Source organism: Mizuhopecten yessoensis, unplaced genomic scaffold, assembly GCF_002113885.1.
Source record: "Mizuhopecten yessoensis strain PY_sf001 unplaced genomic scaffold, ASM211388v2 scaffold10757, whole genome shotgun sequence".
In the NCBI taxonomy this organism is placed as follows: domain Eukaryota; kingdom Metazoa; phylum Mollusca; class Bivalvia; order Pectinida; family Pectinidae; genus Mizuhopecten; species Mizuhopecten yessoensis.
The window spans coordinates 89,585-112,028 of NW_018408706.1; the positions used below are offsets into that span (position 1 = coordinate 89,585).

General features: G+C 35.8%; 1 protein-coding gene across 1 annotated transcript; it reads right to left on the reverse strand.

The window, feature by feature from the left end:
* Nucleotides 1–1,980: 1,980 nt before the first annotated feature.
* On the reverse strand, nucleotides 1,981–22,435 carry LOC110462177 (beta-TrCP-like). Its single transcript, XM_021516016.1, has 14 exons — nucleotides 22,334–22,435; nucleotides 18,903–20,077; nucleotides 17,011–17,076; nucleotides 11,178–11,322; nucleotides 9,773–9,933; nucleotides 9,327–9,417; nucleotides 8,805–8,869; nucleotides 7,951–8,076; nucleotides 7,062–7,151; nucleotides 6,585–6,673; nucleotides 5,821–5,899; nucleotides 4,589–4,782; nucleotides 4,094–4,151; nucleotides 1,981–3,209 (listed from the first exon to the last, which is right to left on the reverse strand). Exons 2-14 carry the CDS (start codon nucleotides 19,740–19,742, stop codon nucleotides 3,066–3,068), a joined length of 2,148 nt encoding a protein of 715 aa, XP_021371691.1. The 5' UTR covers nucleotides 19,743–20,077; nucleotides 22,334–22,435; the 3' UTR covers nucleotides 1,981–3,065.
* Between the last annotated feature and the right edge of the window lie 9 nt (nucleotides 22,436–22,444).

Here is a 22,444-nt window from a genome sequence, read left to right on the forward strand (position 1 = left end):
GCACAGAATAGTCCGAGTCGCCATCATTCATGCTGGAGTCCTAATTATAGAGGATTGAAAAGGGAAAGTTTCTATACAAGATGCATATAAACCACAAAACATACAAAATAAGTAATAATTGGTGTTACTGTCAAAAACCAAATTACTGAAATACATAGATGAAAAACAGGGGAACTACTTGAAGATACAATAAATAGCATACCTTGGTATGTAAAAGGAAAGCACCATTGATCAATATGTAAGAAAATTTAAAACTAAAAAGTATCTATAGTAGAACCAGATATGTGAGAAAACTACAATAGCTTTAAGGCTATAAGCTTCTTCACAAACAAATAAAACTATCTATGTTTTGTAGAATTTTACAAAGACAACAACTACTAATTTCAACTAATTAATAATAATTAAATAGGGTATTGTAGTGGTAAATCATTAGAAGCACCAATATTAGTTATTTCATAAATGGTTAAACTACACAGTACACTAAAGTCTGGTCATTGAAATACCAGGATTTACAGTTTATTCTCACCTGTCCAGCACTAGGGTGTGGGGATAAGGTAGAAACTTCTACCCAATGCACTGGTCAGAATTAACAAGTTTAAATACATTTATTAATACTAGTAATGAGCAATACAAATAGTAAAACAACCATTTGAAAAATATCAAAGTTGAAAATAGGTTATGAAAATAAAATTGTGCCATTTATCATTCATTATATATACACTAGTACTGTCATGTTATCAAAATATGGCGTCAATCTGCAGTCAGAGATGTGAAAAAATCGGAAGTAAAAGTCATTGGAGTACTTCATGTAGACCTCAAATGCAACATGGGTGACAAGCCATGACCAGAACTACTTAAAGGACACACACTGCAGGACTGAAGAGTTCCGCTTCCTCTTTGACATTTCAATGGCCAGCTGTTTAATAATTATGATAATGATGACAAAATATCAGGGTGAAATAAAAACAAGAAGCAAATGTCAAAGGGAGGTAACACAGCTGAACCTGATTAATCTAGACCCAATAGCACAGAAAACTCTCATTTACTGAAATCTAATATTCAAGACCTAAGTTTTTAAATTATTTATAAGTGATAATTCTTAGTTTGTTAATCCAAAATATCTATTTATTGGAACATGTTTTTGGGGAACTAAAGAGTCTGTATTAACAAGGTTCAAAAGTGGTTCATATAAGGTCAAAGTTCAGTCAAAACAGGACAGTATGGTACAAAGCCACTAAATGCTGCAGGTTTTACAAGGGTGAAGATCTGTATATTTTAACATTCTCATACAAAACGTTTCACATTACAAAAAGACAACCAAGACAGACAAACAAAATGATTTTTTGTGTCTGGAAGGTTTTTCAAATGACACACCGGATATTGGGACTATATAGATAAATATGATTTCTAGGAAACTGTTGTGACTATAGCATTATAATATCTCGCATACATTGTAGGTTCCAGCTGTAAGCTGATGATTTGTATATTATAGTGTTCCGTACCCAATATAAGAATATCTGAAGTCTGTATAATACTAAATCAAAATAGAAACACAGAAATCAGCCAATCAGAGTGAGGTTTACATATATACTAGTCACAAATTAACGATAAATATGATTTAGATAAGAATTGTTCTATTTATAAAAAAGTTGCCTCTGAGGGTGAATTTTGAGTATCATGTATCCTGTTTGGTAAAGTACAGATAAAGTGTGTTAATAGCTGAATACCCCTAATTATATATACAGGCTAACCCGACACAGCCTACAGCTGTTTGTGAGCATATATCCCTTATATATGATGCATTAAGAGGTGTTTGTTTGTGATGTCTTGTTTGAGGTTACAAAGCTGGATTTCCTTGTGCTAAACTTTCCTAGTTTGTATTATGTACTAATCACAACCATAGTATACAGGGGACTAACACTAACCACATCAGCCCCTCAGTAGGCAAAACAAATACGGCTACATATTATTAATTGTTTATCACTAGCTACAATCTATGTACTATTTGCTTAGGTATCTCAATATTCCTCTACATACAGCAACTAAAAAGAGGTCATCTAAACACCACTTCTCCTTATGATATTGTTGCTGACTTTGTGTACTTATTTGTATTATTCACTGATAGAGGACTTTATTTCGTATACTATTGATATTAGATTTGAAACCGCAATTGATGTATCTAGTATGGCTGTTGGTGTTTTAGCTTACCTTATTATTTACAATATGCATTTTTTACTTAAATCAAGTTGTAATGTAAACATAATAGTATCTAGCAGTTCTCCAAATCTTAAACATAATAGCCTAATATATGGACAATATTATTATTATGATATGAAGAAAAGGTTAATGCTGTTTCCAAAATACATGATCTACATATCAGGCTACTGTAACAGGTTAATTTGACCAGTATATCTTACCTATATGTAAATGGTTCACTCAGAACAACAGATAACTTGCTATCAATGATGGCCTTCCCAGGATTTCACATACACAAATGTCTTGTGATGTTCATAAATAGGTTTACATGTTAGTTGGTTACAAGGGGAAAGTGTGTGTGTGTGTGGGGGGGAAAGAATAATGACTGGGCGGATTGGGAGTAATTATGCACACATAAAGGGATGAAGAGGGATAGCACAGGGATTGGTGGATGGGAGTATATTTGGGCAATACTGCCTGATGGAAGGGTGATGGAGGAAGTTGGAGAAATTTGTAGATAAATAATTTGAAATCTGTCGACAACAAAAATATTTTAAAAAATCACCAGAAGTCATAAAATGAGCAATTCAATTTTGCCAATTTTTGTGAAAAAATACACCTTTGTTCGATTCATTTATCAAGAAAAGATATTTATATGTAACCAACAAAATAATTATATTTCCTCACTCACTATAGCTATGGTAAGCTGTCCGATGCACACGAGTATTGAAGTTTACTACTGTAAAAGTGTATTCCTGAAGTAAATCACACTAGCTGACATTTGAGCCCGTCATGTAGTGTCTCTGGCTGGCGACGCCTACCCTGCCTAGGAAACCACCAGTCACTGGTGTTCCAACAGCAGCCCATTGTCAACAGCAGCTAAAGTCCCAGAGTTTAACAGTTTTGTCGTACGATCCTGACACAATGATGAAGTCATTAAATTGAAGACAGGTCACTCCGTCTGTATGATTCCTTAGTGTTACCAGTCTCTTCCCCGTCTCTAGGTTCCAGACCTAGAAACACAAACATTAAAACATAAGATATAGGAAATACTTTCATTCACTTCTCAAAATTTTAGAGAAATGTCTGCCTCATTGTCCAGTATACTGGATAACATTTTGGGCACTACTTTCCATGTTGTCTAGTATATTGGACAATACTTTAGAGATCCCTTACCCTGTTGTATAACTTACTGCGGAAGATTTTGGGTACTCCCGTCTCTGTTGTCTAGTACTAAGTATACTGGACAAGACATCAAAGAATACCTCCCTGTTGTCTGCTAGGCTGGACAAGATTTTCAACCCTTCCCTGTTGTCTTGTACAATGCATATTAAACAAAATTTAAGAGATACTGCAAGCTACATAAAAAACAAACTTCCAGTTCCTATTTTAAGCAAATTAATACAGAGTCCATCTTTCATTCTATTTAACCATGCCTAGAGAAAGCTAACAAAGATATACCCCTCCCCCCTTCATTTTATCTATGTTTCAAACTTTGTTTGCAGAGGATATAATACCCCATTAACAAATCCCTCCATTCATGCACATTAACATATGATGTTCTTTCCCTGTGCCAAGTAACAAAGAAATCCAACAAAATGGTTAAGGAGGAGTTGCGATAACAAGGTTTCTGGAGCAGAGATTTAAAGTTTCAAGGGCTATAACTCCAGGAAAAATAGTTGAATCGCAAATTCCTTCCTTCATGCAAATCACAAGGATGGACAGACCAACAAGGTGGTTCCTATAACCCTAACCCCACCCCCTCCCCTCCCACCAACCTTCATTAATGGCGGCTATAAGACATTTTACCAGTTCAGGTTGGCTGGTGTGCAGTGAACTAAATACTAGACAAGACGTTCACCAGGAATGTAGAGCTCTGAGCTGACATTGACCTTACCTTGATTGTCTTGTCATCAGCAGCACTGACAAGTCGCCAGCTGTCGGCCTGTAGGCATCTGTAACATGTAAAAACATTGTCAAAATGAATACAACTATCATGTTGATATAAACTTTACCTTAAAGGCTGACGAGCTATTACTATGATTGATAATGGTGACCTTTTGACCCACGTGTGATTAACCATATGACCTTTCATCAGAAAAGCTTTATGTGACCCTCTTAATTTACCTGAAATCTCTGACTTGTATGAATGTTAGCAGTATACAACCTGTTACTTATTTCGAAATATGACTTCACATTACAAATCCAGTGTGACCCTACAGATTCATCTCACATCTCATGACCCCTGCATGACCCTGTTGTTTTACACAACCCCTATATGAACCTGTCACCTAATATGCTCCGTATGATTCTCTCATTTCATGACCAATTGGACCCTCATCTCATGACCCCTGTATAACCCTGTTACTTCACCCCTTTGTGACCCTCTCACCTTACGACCCCTGTGTGACCTTCAGCTGCCTTCCAGTCGATGGTATTCATACACTCTCCACTGTGGATGTCCCAGAACTTGAGGTTACAGTCAAGAGATCCACTCACAATGCGTGTTGAGTCAAATTGTAGACACGTGACCGCGTCCTGGTGACCTGTCAGAGTCCGCACACAGTCCCCAAAGTAGTTCCACACCTTCAGGTAAAACAAGTGTATTAGTCAGCTCAGAGGCAGTATACAGAAACTCATGAAGAGTGAAGTAACAGAATAAAATGTTCATGTACCAGGTGGATAATATGTAAATAAATAAATTAGGCAATCCTACACTCCTTCTTTAGAAAAATGTGGCAGCGTTCTAGGGTGGATCCGGGGTGGATTCGCTAGAGCTCCTCAATAATAAAACATAACGAAAAATAAAGGATGCTCAAAAACTCAAAAAAGAACGGTTTGTAATTTTTACTTGTTTGTCAGCTGGATATGTGTACAGGGTTTTTTGCCTAATTGTTTTACCGTCAAAACAGGGCACCTTCCCCTATCCAAACGTGCTGTTTTTACACAATATGAAGCAAAATGTTTGAATACACCAGGGGTATTCCCAATTTTTTTTATAAAAAAAATATGAGTACTTTCAAAACTTGTATAGGCAGACTGCTATATAGAATTTAGTTAAAATAAAACACTCAATCTTACAAACATGCACAGAGGGAAATATTCATCTGTTATCTTTCCTGTTTCATACAAAAAATGATAAAATCCTAATTTCTGATTGTTTAACTAAATGGTTATGATGTCGAAATAGTCACTGTCCTTTAACAACAGTGCCCTGGGCACTGTACATTTTTGGGAGCATTGATTTAAGTAACATTTCCCTATCAGCATCAGGCCACCCAAATTATCATCATATGAACTCAGATAATAATAGTATTTATATACATTTCCCTTGAATTTTAGGTAACATTTAAATCCATTTGATGTACTAAAGCATTAGTGCCTTCTGTTGAGACACTCTGATGTTAAGAGTGCTGTCTCAGGATATCATGCCTCATCAACAATATGAGACCAATTCATTGTCCTCAATATATAGAACATGCCAATAGAAAAATAAAGGAATAATTTTGAAATGATTGCAATACAGTTCAGTAAAGCTCAGGAAAACCTAACCAGGTAAATGTGAATTGTTTACCCGTACATGGAAAACAGTAATACATGACAATTGTGAGGTGGTTGGCCTACCTTGATTGCTTTGTCACAGGATCCAGACACTATTTTGGTGTCACTAAAGTGAACACATAAAACAGCAGCTAAATGACCCCTACAAACATAAAAAGATCCCATACAGATTAACAAACAATAGTAGATCTCATATACCCGTTTCCTTCATTTAACACATTTTTAATCAGAGAAGAATTTTTCAGCAAAAGTGTTAATACATGATCAGAGATAAGCTGTATAGAATTTACATATATAGCCAGTGGTTTACACCTTTTGGTGATAAATTTCATGAAAAATATTTGTACAAATGTTTCTGTTATATAAACTTGAAATAATTTATTTTAAAGTCAAAGATTACATTTCAGGAAAATGCATTAAAGGTAAAAAAAACAAGAGTGTACTGATAGTGACAGAAGTAATGAGAAAAACTACTTCGGAACAATCTTTAAAAAAAAGACAGTTAAATCACTCGTACAAATCTATATACACATTGATAGTCTATCCTTTAATTAAAATATACAGATGATGGATTGTGATATGTTTATCTACTTGTGAATTCCAATAACAGCTAACTATCTGCAATGAGACTCAGCTCTGTGACATCATCAACATAACACTGTATATAGAGATGTAGAAGGAGTTTCAACATATTTTTCTTGTGATGTCGCTGCAAATCATTGTCATGGTGATGTCACTAATTGTCTGGTTCAGTGTGTTAAGCTGGAGAAATCCTGTGCTGGGAATTTGTCCCGAGTGGACAATCTTAAACTTGACAAAGATCTCACCTGAGGGTCATCCTACAATGGCCTGTACGTAGGTCCCACACCTTGAGCGTCGTATCATATGACCCACTGATCACCTTATCATCGTCCACCTGTCAACATTTTTTTCAGAATTATGCAGATATTCAGTCTTATTTTCTGCAGAATCAATCCACTTTACAGCTTTGAATTCCACTTATGAACATATTATGTATTATAATATTTTTGAAAAGTGAGACAATTTAAACAAACTGTCTGCAAAGGCTATCTAATTCAAGGGATAAAGGCAAACAGACTTCTATTGGGAGGTTTACCTTGTTGCATTGGAAATGTGAACATCTTTGATAAAGTCACCTTTAGGGTTTTGCATTGAAAATTGTTGTTTTCATTTGGACTCCATTACAGCTTTCCTTGTACCTGAAGACATGTATGACTTATCTATAGAAACTCTCTTATAATGCTCACCTTTACAAATCTTACCTAAGACATTGTATGACTCACCTGGAGACACCTGACCGTGTCTGTGTGTCCCACCATGGTCACTTTACAAGCAATACTAGACCAGCTTTCCTGGGTGGACAAGTCCCACACCTACAACAGGTACATTATACAATTACCAAATATATTCTTCAATTAACAAGAATTGCATGGAAAGTGCTTTTTTTATTTCTTTTCATTCGATGAAACACTTGTAATATGACAGTTTTATCAACACCTGTTAGTTCATTTAAAAAGTAAGATGCTTCCCAATAGCAAATAAAATTGTATTCCCATAGTATGAAAAGCATCCCTTTTGAAAAGTATTTCACAAAATACAATGTAGTGCATAGAGATTTCATCACATGTGTATTTATTGGAATATTTTTGATATTAAACCCTTTAAAGTTTTCAAAATTATCTTAGATTTCATTAAAGATTGCTCTATATGTTCTTAAGTATAATATTTTGTTCACATTTGGTTTGAAATATTTTCATTTTCCTGCAAATGCTGCCATACAACAATGGGTGAACTTGATTTCGGCGTGCCATCATGCCAGTTTTATTGGCATACCAATACGGCACCTGTGGTCTGCAAGATTTCACTACTGGTTTGGAGAGAATAGTGTATGATCAATATTTGTTTCTTTAATGTCACCTTGAAATCACTTTGTCAGCCAATTAAATTTGTGCTGTCTTGTCTGATTGTAACATGCCTGTGGTAAGCACTAACATTCACTCTGCAAAAGGTATTATCCGCCATGTAAATGGCATGCTAGAATCAAGTTCATCCATGAAAGAAACCCATTAAAGGGCGTTAAGGGCGATAACTCCTACAGTTAGGGTATAAAACTGTGTTCTGTGAACAGAGTAACTGATACTGCTAACTGCAGATTTAGCTGAGGTTACAAACCTTGATGGACTTGTCTGTAGAGCCACTAACTAGCCGTTTCCCCTCTAGGTGGAGACACCGGACTGTCCCACTGTGCCCAACAAGAGTCTGGACAGACCATGGAGCATTTGTACGAATGTTCCAAACCTTTAACAGAAAAAACACAGATTAATCTATACTTAGATTTTCAATATATACCTACTTATCATTCTTAAAATCTAAATTGAATGTAGTAAAATGTCATGTATTTCTACTCTTAGACTAATAATAGGAATGTGTATGTATGCATCTGATTATTTCAAATTGAACACAAATCTTTTAACAAAATAACCAGGAATGCTTGAAAAGTTCCTTGATATGTCATCTCTGCTTTTGAATACATGTATTACCTTTTCCATAAAAACTAATACTGTAATACTGAAAATATAGTGTGTTAAATACATTTTCACTGAAATGTATTCAGCATTAATATTTATAATCAAAAGTCTTTCAGACACAGAGTGCTGACTGGTATTCCAATCAAATTTATTACAATGTATATCATAATAACAACTACCGGTATACAATGTATATCATAATAACAAATATACAATGTTTATCATATTAACAACTACCAGTATACAATGTATATCATAATAACAACTATACAATGTTTATCATAATAACAACTACCGGTATACAATGTATATCATAATAACAATTATACAATGTATATCATAATAACAACGTTCTATTATGTACAAATGTAGCATGTAAAATACATTTGGATTTCAAATTTTCAAGGGACTATAAATAGTCCCACACATTTTTTTACTTTTGGCTACCTGGTATTATAGCCTATATGTAAAACTGTCCAGCTTGCAACTGTTTCTTACCTTGATTGTCTTATCTGAGGACCCGCTAACGATACGAGTATCGTCAAACTGTACACATGATATACCTACAATTTTAGGAGCTTTTTGTTATAATATTGCATCATACTTGTTAGATATGAAATATGATGTAATACATAGGGTATGTCTACCTAGTATATATCAGAAATAATATTTCTTCTCTTTATAGAAAATTCAATTGTGGCATCAGTGTAACACATCATACACATTAATGTTGTCGTAAAAAACATTGAGAGAGACTATTTATTACGTTTCTGTTTATATTTGATATCATATTATGTGATTGAATATTGATACTGACATTTGAAATCTGGACTGTTTGTTGGTACACAGTTTTTAAAATAGGAAAATGATGGTATAAAACGCATATTATTAACAGCTTACATTCAAAATTGGAATTAATCCATTTTATCCTTAACACAGTGTATGCAAATAAATACAAGTGTATTTTTTGTTAATATGATTAATGGAAATGACAAATAACAAAATTTTGACAGAGATTACCTTGAGAATGACCTTCAAAAGTCCTCACTGTACATCTACCACTGAGCCAATTGTTACGCAAGCGGAAGCGCTCAGCAAAAACTTTCTTCCACTAAAACAAGACATCCAATAATTAAAATTTCTAATAAGTTCAGTGATAAATCAAAATGTGCGCACTCATCAGTTGGCTACAAATTAGCACCTTTAAATTTAAAGAATATACTTTAAAGTTACAAGCTCAAAAGTTTCTTTAGACTTTTAATCTTCTCATGTATTTTTAACAAATTTTTCAAAATATCTGATTCTAAATCAGCTCTTTCTGTATAAAAGACAAAATGCAGCAAAAGAAATAGCAACTCTCAAGCCCTCAGCTACCCCCTACAGCCTCTGTACCAATATTCCCTGGACTGAATGAAATATGTTATTTTTTAAATCAACTTTCAAACCTAACTCATCCTACAACTCACCATGATGCTTCCCTCAGACGACATGTGACTTATGACCTGCTGGTGTTCTGCAGCCTTAGAGAGCCGCCATTTTGGTTGACAACAGAACTTCCTCCAGAAAGAGGCTTCCTCTGCTACATGTCGCCACACCTTACACACCTGAGCTGCATGGCACAAACTTACTGCAGAAGAAATGGTATATTTGTTATATTCAAGTGTAATAGGAGAAAGGGAAATACAACGGCCAGACCAGGGTTCGAACCCGGGACCCTCTAAACTTTTAGATGCATACCCTTCTAGTTGAGCTAGCCACCTGGTTGCGACGATCGACCCAGACCAGTTCTGCTTCAAATGTTGTACTGCGTTTAATTAATGTACAATAGAGCTGTACATGATATAATGTTTTGATATATCATGACACGGCATGTTAAAGGTCTAGGTACAAATTAACTACATATTATCCATACTGTCGCTATGCATACGTATCTAATTATGAAATTCCCTTCAGACTTAGCACTGACTGAGCACATCAAAGATCTCTTATTCATTATACCTATCTAGCTTATAATGGTACACAAGTTTAGGTGAGAACAAAAACCCATCTTAACTCATTCACCCCTGAAATTTCATAATGAACTATTCCAACCTTTGAATTGGAAGAGTTCAAATGTTTCATCAGGGGTGAATGAGTTAATGATGTTATATACTTATTGGTGTATGAATTAATTAAGGTTACACAGTACACACTAGAAAATCTATGTTATTTCTTATATACTGCTGTTACTGTAATCAACTTTTTACACTTGTTACTTTGTGTTATTTAAACAAGTGTGTCACCTGAAGGCTGCATGCACACCAGTAAGTTGATGTTATATTTACCTGGCTACCTAAGTCAGGATGCACACCAGTAAATTGATGTTATATTTACCTGGCTACCTAAGTAAGGCTGCACACCAGTAAGTTGATGTTATATTTACCTGGCTACCTAAGTTAGGCTGCATGCCAGTAAGTTGATGTTATATTTACCTGGTTACCAAAGTCAGGCTGCACACCAGTAAGTTGATGTTATATTTACCTGGCTAGTTGATGTTATATTTACCTGGCTACCTAAGTAAGGCTGCACACCAGTAAGTTGATGTTATATTTACCTGGCTACCTAAGTTTGGCTGCACACAAGTAAGTTGATGTTATATTTACCTAGCTACCTAAGTTAGGCTGCACATCAATAAGTTTGTGTTATTCTTACTCGTGTCTAATATAACCTTATCAGGTATGTACCTAACAAAATTATCGTACAAAAGCAGAAAGTTAGGAATAAATCAGCATTCCATAATTATGACATCATGTTTATCAACAAACTATCTAGCTGGATCATCATAACTAGTATATTATCATAGTTAAGTACAAATTCTATGGTATATGTTACCTGGGTCGAGGAAGGACATGATTTTACTGGCGATATCTGCAGGCAGCCATGTAATAATGTCCTGACAGTTTGGAGGACAGCCCCGGTGAAGATTAGGGCCCATTTTCACAGACAGCAAGTGTAGCTGGGGCAGGTCGCAATCTCTCTGCAACACACAATACAAGGCCATGGTAAGAGATCATAAGGTCCAAGATCAGTGTTAAGAAACACAATTATGATCAGAGAATACTTATTTAGGAAACATGTGGTTGAGGGACACCTATGGCCAGGAAAAATATACTGACAAATAACACCTACTTAAGAACGATATCATACATGTATGTCAGCATCAAAAGGAAAGATAGAAGACAGAAGTTTATCAACATATGTTCAGCCTTTCTCTGGTCATTGCACAGATTAGAATTATAATGATTTATCCTTTGCCATAATCTTCATACAAATAGGTACATATTGGTTTAGTAATTATAGCTAAAAATATAATGATATTCAGCTGTTCCAAAGCTATCAAGTTTCTTGAAGTAATATTTGTTCATAAATTAAAGCATCTAAATGATTTGGATCTCTTCCTGTGACCTTGACCTTAGGATAGACTTGACTTATCTTTTATCTGTAATTATGATGCATATCCATCGATGAAGATGTAGAAACAAATATGATACACTGTAGTAGAAAGTGATGGCCTGAACAGTTTTGTTGTGGCCATGATCATGAAAGTACCACATCTTTCATTTGTAAATATTCAATTCCCTTTGCCCAAAGATTCTCTAGAACAAGTTTGGTTAAGTTAAAATCCCTTCAATGGTACAAAAGGAGAAGGATCTTTAATGTTTTCCTCTATTTCCCCACTCATCTGCCCCAAAGGGTTCACACACCTCAGTTTTAACAAAATTGATTCTTTTGTCCCTAAGCATGCTTCAAACTGCATTTGGTTTAAATCCCTTCACTTGTTTAGTAGGAGAAAAAAATCCTCTATTTCCCCTATTGGGCCCCGCCCCTCCGCCCCTAGAGGGGCCACACCCTCTGTTTATACAAACTTAAGTCCCCTTTGTCCAAAGATGCTCTAGGACAAATTTGGTCAAAATCCTTCAATTGGTTGAGAAGAAGAAGATTTTTAAAGATTTACCTATTTTCCCCCTATTTGGCCCCGCCCCTCTGCCCCCAGGGAGACCATACCCTCTGTTTATACAAAACTGAGAACCCTTTGGCCAATGATGCTCCAGACCAAATTTGGTCAAAATCCCTTCATCGGTACAAAAGGAGAAGGATCTTTGATGTTTTCCTCTATTTCCCCTAATGGGCCCCACCCATCTGCCCCAAAGAAGGGGGTCCACACACCTCAGTTTATACAAAATTGATTCTTTTGTCCCTAATCATGCTTCAGACTGCATTTGGTTTAAATCCCTTCACTTGTATAGTAGGAGAAAAAAAATCCTCTATTTCCCCTATTGGGCCCCGCCCCTCCGCCCCTAGAGGGGCCACACCCTCTGTTTATACAAACTTGAGTCCCCTTTGTTCAAAGATGCTATAGGACAAATTTGGTCAAAATCCTTCAATTGGTTGAGAAGAAGAAGATTTTTAAAGATTTACCTATTTTCCCCCTCCCCTCTGCCCCCAGGGAGACCATACTCTCTGTTTATACAAAACTGAGAACCCTTTGGCCAATGATGCTCCAGACCAAATTTGGTCAAAATCCTCTGAGCCGTTCAGGACTAGTAGCTTTTTAAAAGAAAAAGTTGAAGGACGCCGGACGCTGCGGCATGGGATAACCTCACTTGGCCCATTGCATTATGTAAATCAGACAGAACCAATAAGTATTGACTCATGGACATTTTAGTTCTGCTATACAGTATGTAACTATACATTATAATGCAGTCTTTCTCTGACTTTCTAGCACAAACAGCCTCCAAAATAGAGATCTAGTACAGCAGAAGGCTAAATACTGCTTAGATCATTTATAAGATAAAACTTGTGTTATCAAGGACGGTTTGTATCGTTAAAAGCCAGGAAAGTGTTAAATTTCGAACCAAGTTTGTTCTTGACCGGATACTATGTCACTGAGAATACACAGTCCATATATACCAATCAAATTCTGATGTTTCACATGATGTACAGAGTAATATACATTACCTAGCTGTAGCCAAAGGCTGATGAATACCTTCCACAACATATCATGTCACTGTTGTACTGTACTAGCCAATTACAGAGTAATTAGAGAACTAATTGGTCACAGTATTCGTGTCTGTGTCACGTGCACTTGTATTCTGTACTGAAAGGAGTGTGTGTATGTGTATATATATATATAGTCCGGAGGTTACTAGAGTAGTTTCTCACTGGGACAGGAAGTACATGTATGATCATTAATACTGCACCATATATCTGCTGACAATGGAGCTGGTAATGATACTGGTCAACCTTATAAGTTTGCATAAAATTCACTGACCAATAATGCTATATATATTAATCCATTCACCCCTAAAGTCACATTTGAGCCTTGCCAAATCGAAGACTCAGGACAAGTCAAGTTTATAAATGTAGGAGTGAATGAGTTAAGCTTACAAAAGTACTCTGGCTAGTAACAATATCTTTCCGCATGTTATATGCACACTAGTACTAATATTAATACCCGGCCTCCTCTGCCCCGGCAAATGTATGAAAAAAATATCTTGTCGTCATGAATTGCTTTATTACATTTTCAATAATCAAGAAAATAATATTTGAAACAAATACTAGTCACTGTTTCAGTGTATTTATTGCACTTTTAATACAATGATATTTGACTTTTTGTGATTTAGATATCATATATGAACTACATCAAAATTGCAACTATTTTGAACTTGGAGATTATATGTGGGTCAGTGACTATTAGGAGATGCTCTTTTTTAAAACAAATTAACGATGATATACATTGTATTGTGCAACGTTATAATAATACAGAAAAGGACATAGACTTTTCTAGTTACTTTTAAGGACATTTCTGAGATGTTATTATTTGTAGTCAACAAACCTGAAAATGTGAATACAAGCTTAAGAATTAGCGACATACTTTCCATTGCTGTTGTTATAATTACTACATTCTCACTGTAGTGTATGGAGCCTGTACGTTTAAAAAAGTTTGGATTGTTTAAAAGATGGTGGCTGCCAAAACAAGCAGAAAGTGAGTTCTACTTCAAAATTTTTAGCAATCAGCGGATGCACTGAAGCAATCCTCTCCAGAAAAGCGTCTTTATTAAAGTACAGTGTTTGCAAGGTGATGGGAGCATCAGGATGTTCAGTCGACAACGAGTTTGAAATTACTCAAAAAACAAGTTCAAAAATTAATTCTGAGCACATGATATAGGTTGAGAAACCTATAAAGATTCATAATAATCTATACCAGTTGCAAAATGTCCTATAAACAAAGAGGTGACCTCAGACCTAGAATTATATTTGTGGGATTTGGTCACTCCGTTACCTACGACTGTGTACGGTTGTGACATCGGATTAAACTTGTAAAACTGTAAGGTCGTGACTGCATATTCGGGCATCGTGATTGAGCGGATGGGACTTCTATCACTTAAATGCTGTTTGTCTTTATAATTACATATACAAAGAAACATATTTTACCAATGGAGCTGCACTATTGATACAATTGTAGCTTTGGGGATGAAAATTCACAAAATATCATTGACCAGTTCAGTGCTCAATCACAAAAAATCACCAGTTGATCAGGGATAGAACTTTACTTTTGAACAACATTGTATACCAATGTACGCCTGAACAACCCGATTGCTGGCTCCGGTCACTTAGCTTGAAAACACTACTGTAATATAGATCCTTTTTTGGAGTGGAATTTCAGCATTTTACGACACTCTGATCTTTTATAGATTGCTTCAGTGCATCCTGATCGCTCATGATCACCTTCTACTTAGTTTGGCAGCTGCCATCCTTAAACAGTCCTAACTTTTTTCAACGTACATGCTACACTACAGTGGTACTGTGAAATCACTAATATTTGTAAGATTTTTTAATTTGATTTTGTTGGTTATCTCAATCCACAAAATAATAGGTGCATGAAATAATTATAAGTTTGATATTTAAAGCAATTCTCCATTTGAGTGGGTACTCATAATTCACAAATTCACAAACCCACGAAATGGTGTTTTGTCAATGCAAGAAACCACAAAATTAGGATTCAATGAAAATATATCTGATTTCACAGTGATGTATTTGCAGTATACATATGTATCTGTTCAATTCATTAATAGTAAGTCATGGATGCATAATTCAGAAATGTGCAGATGCTTTGATTAATGTTCTGCTCCTGAGAAGCAAGCAATGATTTGATATTTCGCCACCTGCTTTGACCTTGAATTTGCTGGTACAGATCAAGATTGAGCTATGTTGGTTCACTTATAATTATATAGAGGAGGCTAAGTAACTAATAACCTCTCACTTAGACTGTTATTGTCTATATGAAAACTTCCTTAATCAATTATTAGTGAAAATGTATAGATCAAGCTGCAAATACATCAAAGTTCTACAAAACAAATATCTTTTCCTTTATTAAGGTATAGTGATGAATAAAATGTGGCTTATGGGGTGAAATCTGAGATGTGACAATAACTATGTGATAAATGACCTACTTCTGTTAAACGCTGTAGAAAATGTTGAAAATTAACCTCCTTAGATGCTTAATGGTGCAGAAATAGCTCACTAAGAAATCAACTTATTGTGCATGGCACACCTTCTACATTCGTTGTAAAAGCAATGAAATTACATTTAAGTGAATCTCTTTGAAAAATGTAAATAAATGTAACTGGCCAAACAATATTATTCTTTTCCTGTTCAGTGAAGTGGAAAAATATAGGTCAGTAACGGTGCAAAATGCGACAATATAAAATATTGTTAATGTTAATTACAGCAGTATATGTACTGATATACGTAGCTGTTGTCATGGGGTTCAACAACGCCAAACCTTTATATCTTTGTTGTTTATTGTAACATAACATGAAGATTGGTGAACCTGTATAAACATACTAGAAAAGTTAATGTGCGCAATGAACTTCCACCCCTAGGTAAATAACAGCACACAAAGATTGTGACCCTGTATGTCACGACAACACTTCCACCCCTGGTTATATAACAGTACACAAAGATTGTGACCCTGTATGCAATGACAACACTTCCACCCCTAGGTATATAACAGTACACAAAGATTGTGACCCTGTATGCAATGACAACACTTCCACCCCTAGGTATATAACAGTACACAAAGATTGTGACCCTGTATGCCATGACAACACTTCCACCCCTTGTTATATAACAGCACACAAAGATTGTGACCCTGTATGCCATGACAACACTTCTACCCCTTGTTATATAACAGTACACAAAGATTGTGACCCTGTATGCCATGACAACACTTCAACCCCTGGTTATATAACAGTACACAAAGATTGTGACCCTGTATGTCATGACAACACTTCCACCCCTAGGTATATAACAGCACACAACGATTGTGACCCTGTATGTCATGACAACACTTCCACCCCTGGGTATATAACAGTACACAAAGATTGTGACCCTGTTTGTCATGACAACACTTCCACCCCTAGGTATATAACAGCACACAAAGATTGTGACCCTGTATGTCATGAAAACATAAGTTAATTATCGCCAGGACATCAAAATCATTCACTATTCATGATCAGGGACGGATTACAAGATATAGGTCACTGTGACCTCAAAGTTATAGTTGAAGACAAACCTTTGACTCTGGAACTAAAGGAACATAATGATAAATAAAAGCTATTGTCTGGCAATAATAAGATTAAACCATGTAAAATCAACTCACAAGCATCCCTTTTAGAACCATGTTCTTCTGAGAGTCACTGCAGTCATTGAACCATCGAAGTATAGTCTGTAAAATAGGGAAATGATATATTTAAACCTACATATTACACCATAGTTCATGCACATACGTTCATTATTTCTTAACTATAACAGAACTTACAGCTGCAAGTAAATACCATTAATTGTTCTAAACTGACACGAGTTCTGTAACTGCAGACTGAATATACCCCCGGCCCCGGGTATGAACCTTCATATCTACAATGTAGATGACTCTTAAAACATATGTGTATGGAAGAATACTAAATTCCAAATATATCAGTTCATAATGGAGAAATGAATAGCTGTAAAAATCACAAGTTCAGATCTCCTAAAGTATGAAAATTAAAGCAACAGAAAATTTTCACAAAAATACTTTAAAAGATGTACATAGTCCATACATGGAAATGTTAGAGACTGGTTTGCATATTTTGAAACACATAAGAATGTAGCTTGACAATAGATATATAGCCCAATTACCATGATGATACAAAGTAGCCTGAAATGAGATTCAGTAGTGAATTCCATTATTTAGATTATATATAATTTGATGGAATGGGAATTCAAATGACTTTGAGATTCTTTAATCATTTGCAATTCAACCAATCAAAGCATGCATGGTTACAGATTTTTAAAAAATACTTAGGCTGGAAAAATCAAAAGAAATTTACTACTTTTGCTTTTGCTGTAATTAATGTCATCCATGTAAAGAATGGTGATACCATGCATGTTAACGACAATTATGTAAACTGAGCTATTATATATAATTACAATGTACAACAGCCTAGCTGGCATAGATACTTAGGTGATAAATGGTATCATTACTCTGCTCACAAGTGATGATTGATAATTTGTATAATTTGTATAATTTCCATTCTGATTCAATAAAAACACCAGATCCAAATGTGGTTCATTAGGATTTCTTACACCAAAGGATAAACAGAAAGGAATAGCCAGGAAGTGTTGATTTACACAGAAAAAAATAATACCCATAAATCACACTGTAAACAAAATAAAATATTTATGATAATCAGGTATCAAAAATTGTTGGCAGTGATGTTTTTTGAAATTATTTTGATTGTGTCCCAGACAAAAAATTATGAATTGCTAATTAAGGATCCCTGTTCCACTGCACTGCCGTTTTCCCCATACAAAGTACCCTCCCCTTAACTCCCGTTTAGATATAACTGTAGCACATTTGGGCTAGTTGCTGTTGACTAGGTAACTCAATCAGTAACAGCGATAGTATAACAAACCAGACAAAAATTTTGAAGTCCAGGGTTCGAATACAGCTGAATGTTTTTTTTACACCCAGAACACTATAGCTATTGTTCATTATATTTCGTTTATTTCATATTTATCATTTTTCATAAAAGTCCCGCAAGGTAGCTTTGATGGGATCCTTAATTCAATTCTATAAATATTTTAGATAAGAATTTCAAAAAAAAGATTAATTGAGTCCAAGTTAAATGTGATAAGTCTAAGAACTCAAAATTGCTTTGCTTTGGGAAGGTGAGCTAAAACAAAGTCTACCATAATTTTATCTCTTGCATGTCTGAATCGAGTTCCACTAGCAAGGGGAGATAATTAGCTAGTAGAAGAAGGAAGCCGTTCAATTCTTTCATATATTCATATAATTACCAGGTATGTGGGGCTGGTAGCCAGTCTAATTGAATAAGTGTGACACTTTTTTAATTGACACACTTATTCGAGACTTGAGTTATATACTGAATATTTGTTCCAAGCATGCAACTGCAAAAGTAAGTAGTCTGTATACGTACACATACATGTATATGTGCTCACTTAAGTTAAAGGTTATTTATTAGAAGTATATAAAATATTGATAGCAATACTTACTGCAATTTTTTCTTTGAAAACGGTAGGTTTAACTCCATCCTTGTTTCTGCAACTGATTCGGGAGCTACCATTTGGGATGGCTTCCTTCTTTTTCAGGGAGACATTGAGGAGTGGGCTAAGAGCGAGGTCACACATCGGCAGGTGTGACCGTTGTATACTTTCACCATCTGATTGAGATAGAGGCTGTAAAGTTGTCTTACTGGAAGAGTCATCCTCGCTGTCACTTGAATAGTCGCTACGTCTGTATTTGTATTGTTCCTTACGAGTCTTGGAGAAATGACCCCAGGAGGTTACCGGACAGGTGGACCTAAACTCCCAGCCAGGATCTGATGGTTCTTGATCGTTTCTATGGAATACCATGTCTGCACTGTCTGGTGAAATATTCCCGTCCATTTCATCCCCACCATCAACGTTACCACTGTCAGCAGCACAAGTACAAGCATTTCTGTGATGCTGATGGGGCTCCTTCCATTCAGACTCACTAGAGCCAGAGCTTGCATTTCTAGAGTCCATAGAACAAATCCCCTGGTCAGTCGCATAGTGGAATGAGCTAGATTTACATATTTCTGATGTCTTGGAGTCCTTTTGACACAAATACTTGTCACTGGGAACAGATGACAAGTGCCTAGCACATCCCCTCCTCTTGGCTCTGTCCTTGTGTTCATGACTACTGCTGTTACAAACAACAGGGTCATCACCAAGGTCAGAAGCAGCGTTGTCATGGTTACTGTATCCATTGCTTGCGTTGCCACTTCCATTTACAGTCACAGACATAATGAAATTGAACTCACAACTCACAAAATCATTGAAAAAATAACAACCTTTGTTTTTGAATGGCATAAAACACCATTACTCCAGATGTCAAAATGGACATTATAAATATATATTCATATATATAATCTATAGAAGCATGCACCATATAAGGTAAATTCACAACCAAAGAAACTGATATGATTCAAAATATGTTTACATCCTACTTTTATAAGAAATTGCAAACGAATGCAAATTTCTAAAATTTGTGCTTTCTGTTTCACATTTTGTTATCATTCATATACTAAGTCTGTTAAATACACATAGTTGTTGGTTTTTGAGTGTCTGATACCCTTTTGAAGATGTCTTCCATTATAAGCTGCTTATAATGAGCCAAGATCCTGCACCGATCCCTGCATCATTACCTAGTGAAAAGAAATTAGAACTATTAAGATTTAAAAAAAAAAAGATTAAAAAGTACCACATATAGCTTATGATTTAAACATTGTTTATATACAATCCTGGTATCCAGAGCTATACTGGTATGCATTTATGAACAATGTTAGCACAATTTATAAGCGAAGTTTCGAATTTTCAAAAATAATTTGACCAATTATTATTTATTTATCGAAAAAGGGAATCTAAAAGTAATTGTCCAGTTAGTATATCCTTGACTACACAACTTTATAAGGGTTGGAGCTAAATATTCCAGTACTTGCCATGGTATATCCTTTTTAATAGTTGTGTGCACGTGGCACATGTACATTGTACGTTTCCCAGACTATTCTAATGATTCAGTATTATAATACTGTGTATCACAAATGTTCATGAAGTCATAGGAATTCTCATTTAATGCAGCCAAACGTGCACTCACACCAATGCACATCTACACTCCCATTAACATGCGGTCACACTCACACCAATGCACATCCACACTCACATTAACATGCGGTCACACTCAAACCAATGCACATCCACACTCCCATTAACATGCGGTCACACTCAAACCAATGCACATCCACACTCACATTAGGTGATTAACATGCGGTCACACTCACACCAATGCACAATCTAATTAAAATTATATCTTCACATCGCTCCCGTTTACTGATATGTCGCGTTGAAGATCTAACAACATCCCGTAGAGGGTCATGTTCAGGCGACCTTTGCATTAACCAATCAGATGAGAGCTTACGCATTTCTGTAAGTGATGATGTAATGATTTCGGAACACACTTGCTATGATAAAAGACCGAGAGGTGTCAAATGAGCATCGAAAATGGCGGCGCCCATGACACCACGCCGTGTCTATCTACAAGACAACGTTTGTACAATTTGTGGATTTTGCTTTGAAATAAGAGAGACTTCCTCTTCTGGTGATGTTGTCGTTAAAAAGTTTAACAACCTGAAACTAAAATTAACCAATGACAGGCTTCGCAATATTCAAACTATCACTGGACCAGACGAAAAAGTGGATTTTGGGCTACGAGGTGTCTGCATTAAATGCTACAGGTCCTGCTTTCTGATTGGTTGAAAGAAAGAGTTATGTCGCGTTTTGATTGGCTTGTTATAAATACGATAATGCTTTCATGTTGACCTCTGACGTGACCTTCTATGGGATGTTGTTAGATCTTCAACGCGACATATCAGTAAACGGGAGCGATGTGAAGATATAATTTTAATTAGATTGACCAATGCACATCCACACTCACATTTTATTTAAAATAAAACATGTGGCCACACTCACACCAATGCACATCACCACTCACATTAACATGTGTCCACACTATATAGCTAGCATGTGCACCCAGATCATGCATACCCAAACCAACATCCATGTCCATGAAAGATGAGTGTGTATCCACTGCACCACTCGATAGACCACCCATCTAACCCATGATCCCTGGCTTCCAAGTAGATTCCTACATTGAGGTTTATGTAGCAGACCAGTTTTTTATGCCTCTGCCAGGGAAAAAAATATCAGATATCTGGCTGAATTGTTATAAATTAGATTCTTTTCCAACTGAGATAAAGAGAAATATCCAAAGCTGGGCTGGAAGAAAATGAAATAGGTTGTATTTTACCAGGTTACAACTGTGTCCAACTTGTCTAGCTAAGTACGCTTATGGCTGATGATGTATATCCTGATAACCACATGTATATGTCATAATTGATCAATGACTGTTCAACTATCATGTATCTCTGGTGAAACACTGATGTCTCTAAAACATCACTTAAATAAGTATACATTACAATGTCCCACCACTTTACATTTCTGGTATTTATTCCACCAAAACACAATAGCATTGGTATCAAGAGTCCATTCTGCCAGTTTGGGAAAGGGCAGGTGTATGTACATGATCATGTATAGGCTAGTGTCCATTACATGTACAATATATATAGCAGGGTGGAGTTGTCAGTATCGTATATATATAACAGTGTTGTCACATATCTAGGTCGTAAACGCTGGTACCGGTCGGGTGCACAATCAGGACGATCAAGTATCATTTTAACACCGTTTGCATTCTCATGACCATGATGAGTGATGTCAGAACTATTTCAAAATTGTCATTTTAGAACAATTGAAAGGCGCCTCACTCGGCAGTACTATCGTGATCCAATGCCCGTCTTTTATATCAGAGCAACATACTACATACTCTAAATAATAAAATATACTTGTACCTTAGTCGTTTTCGTGTTAATATCATGATGGATTCCATTTCAAAATATGAAACGTATGTTTTCTTCTGGAGCGAATTATGTTGGAACTCTCTACTGTGACCCCGGTGTGAA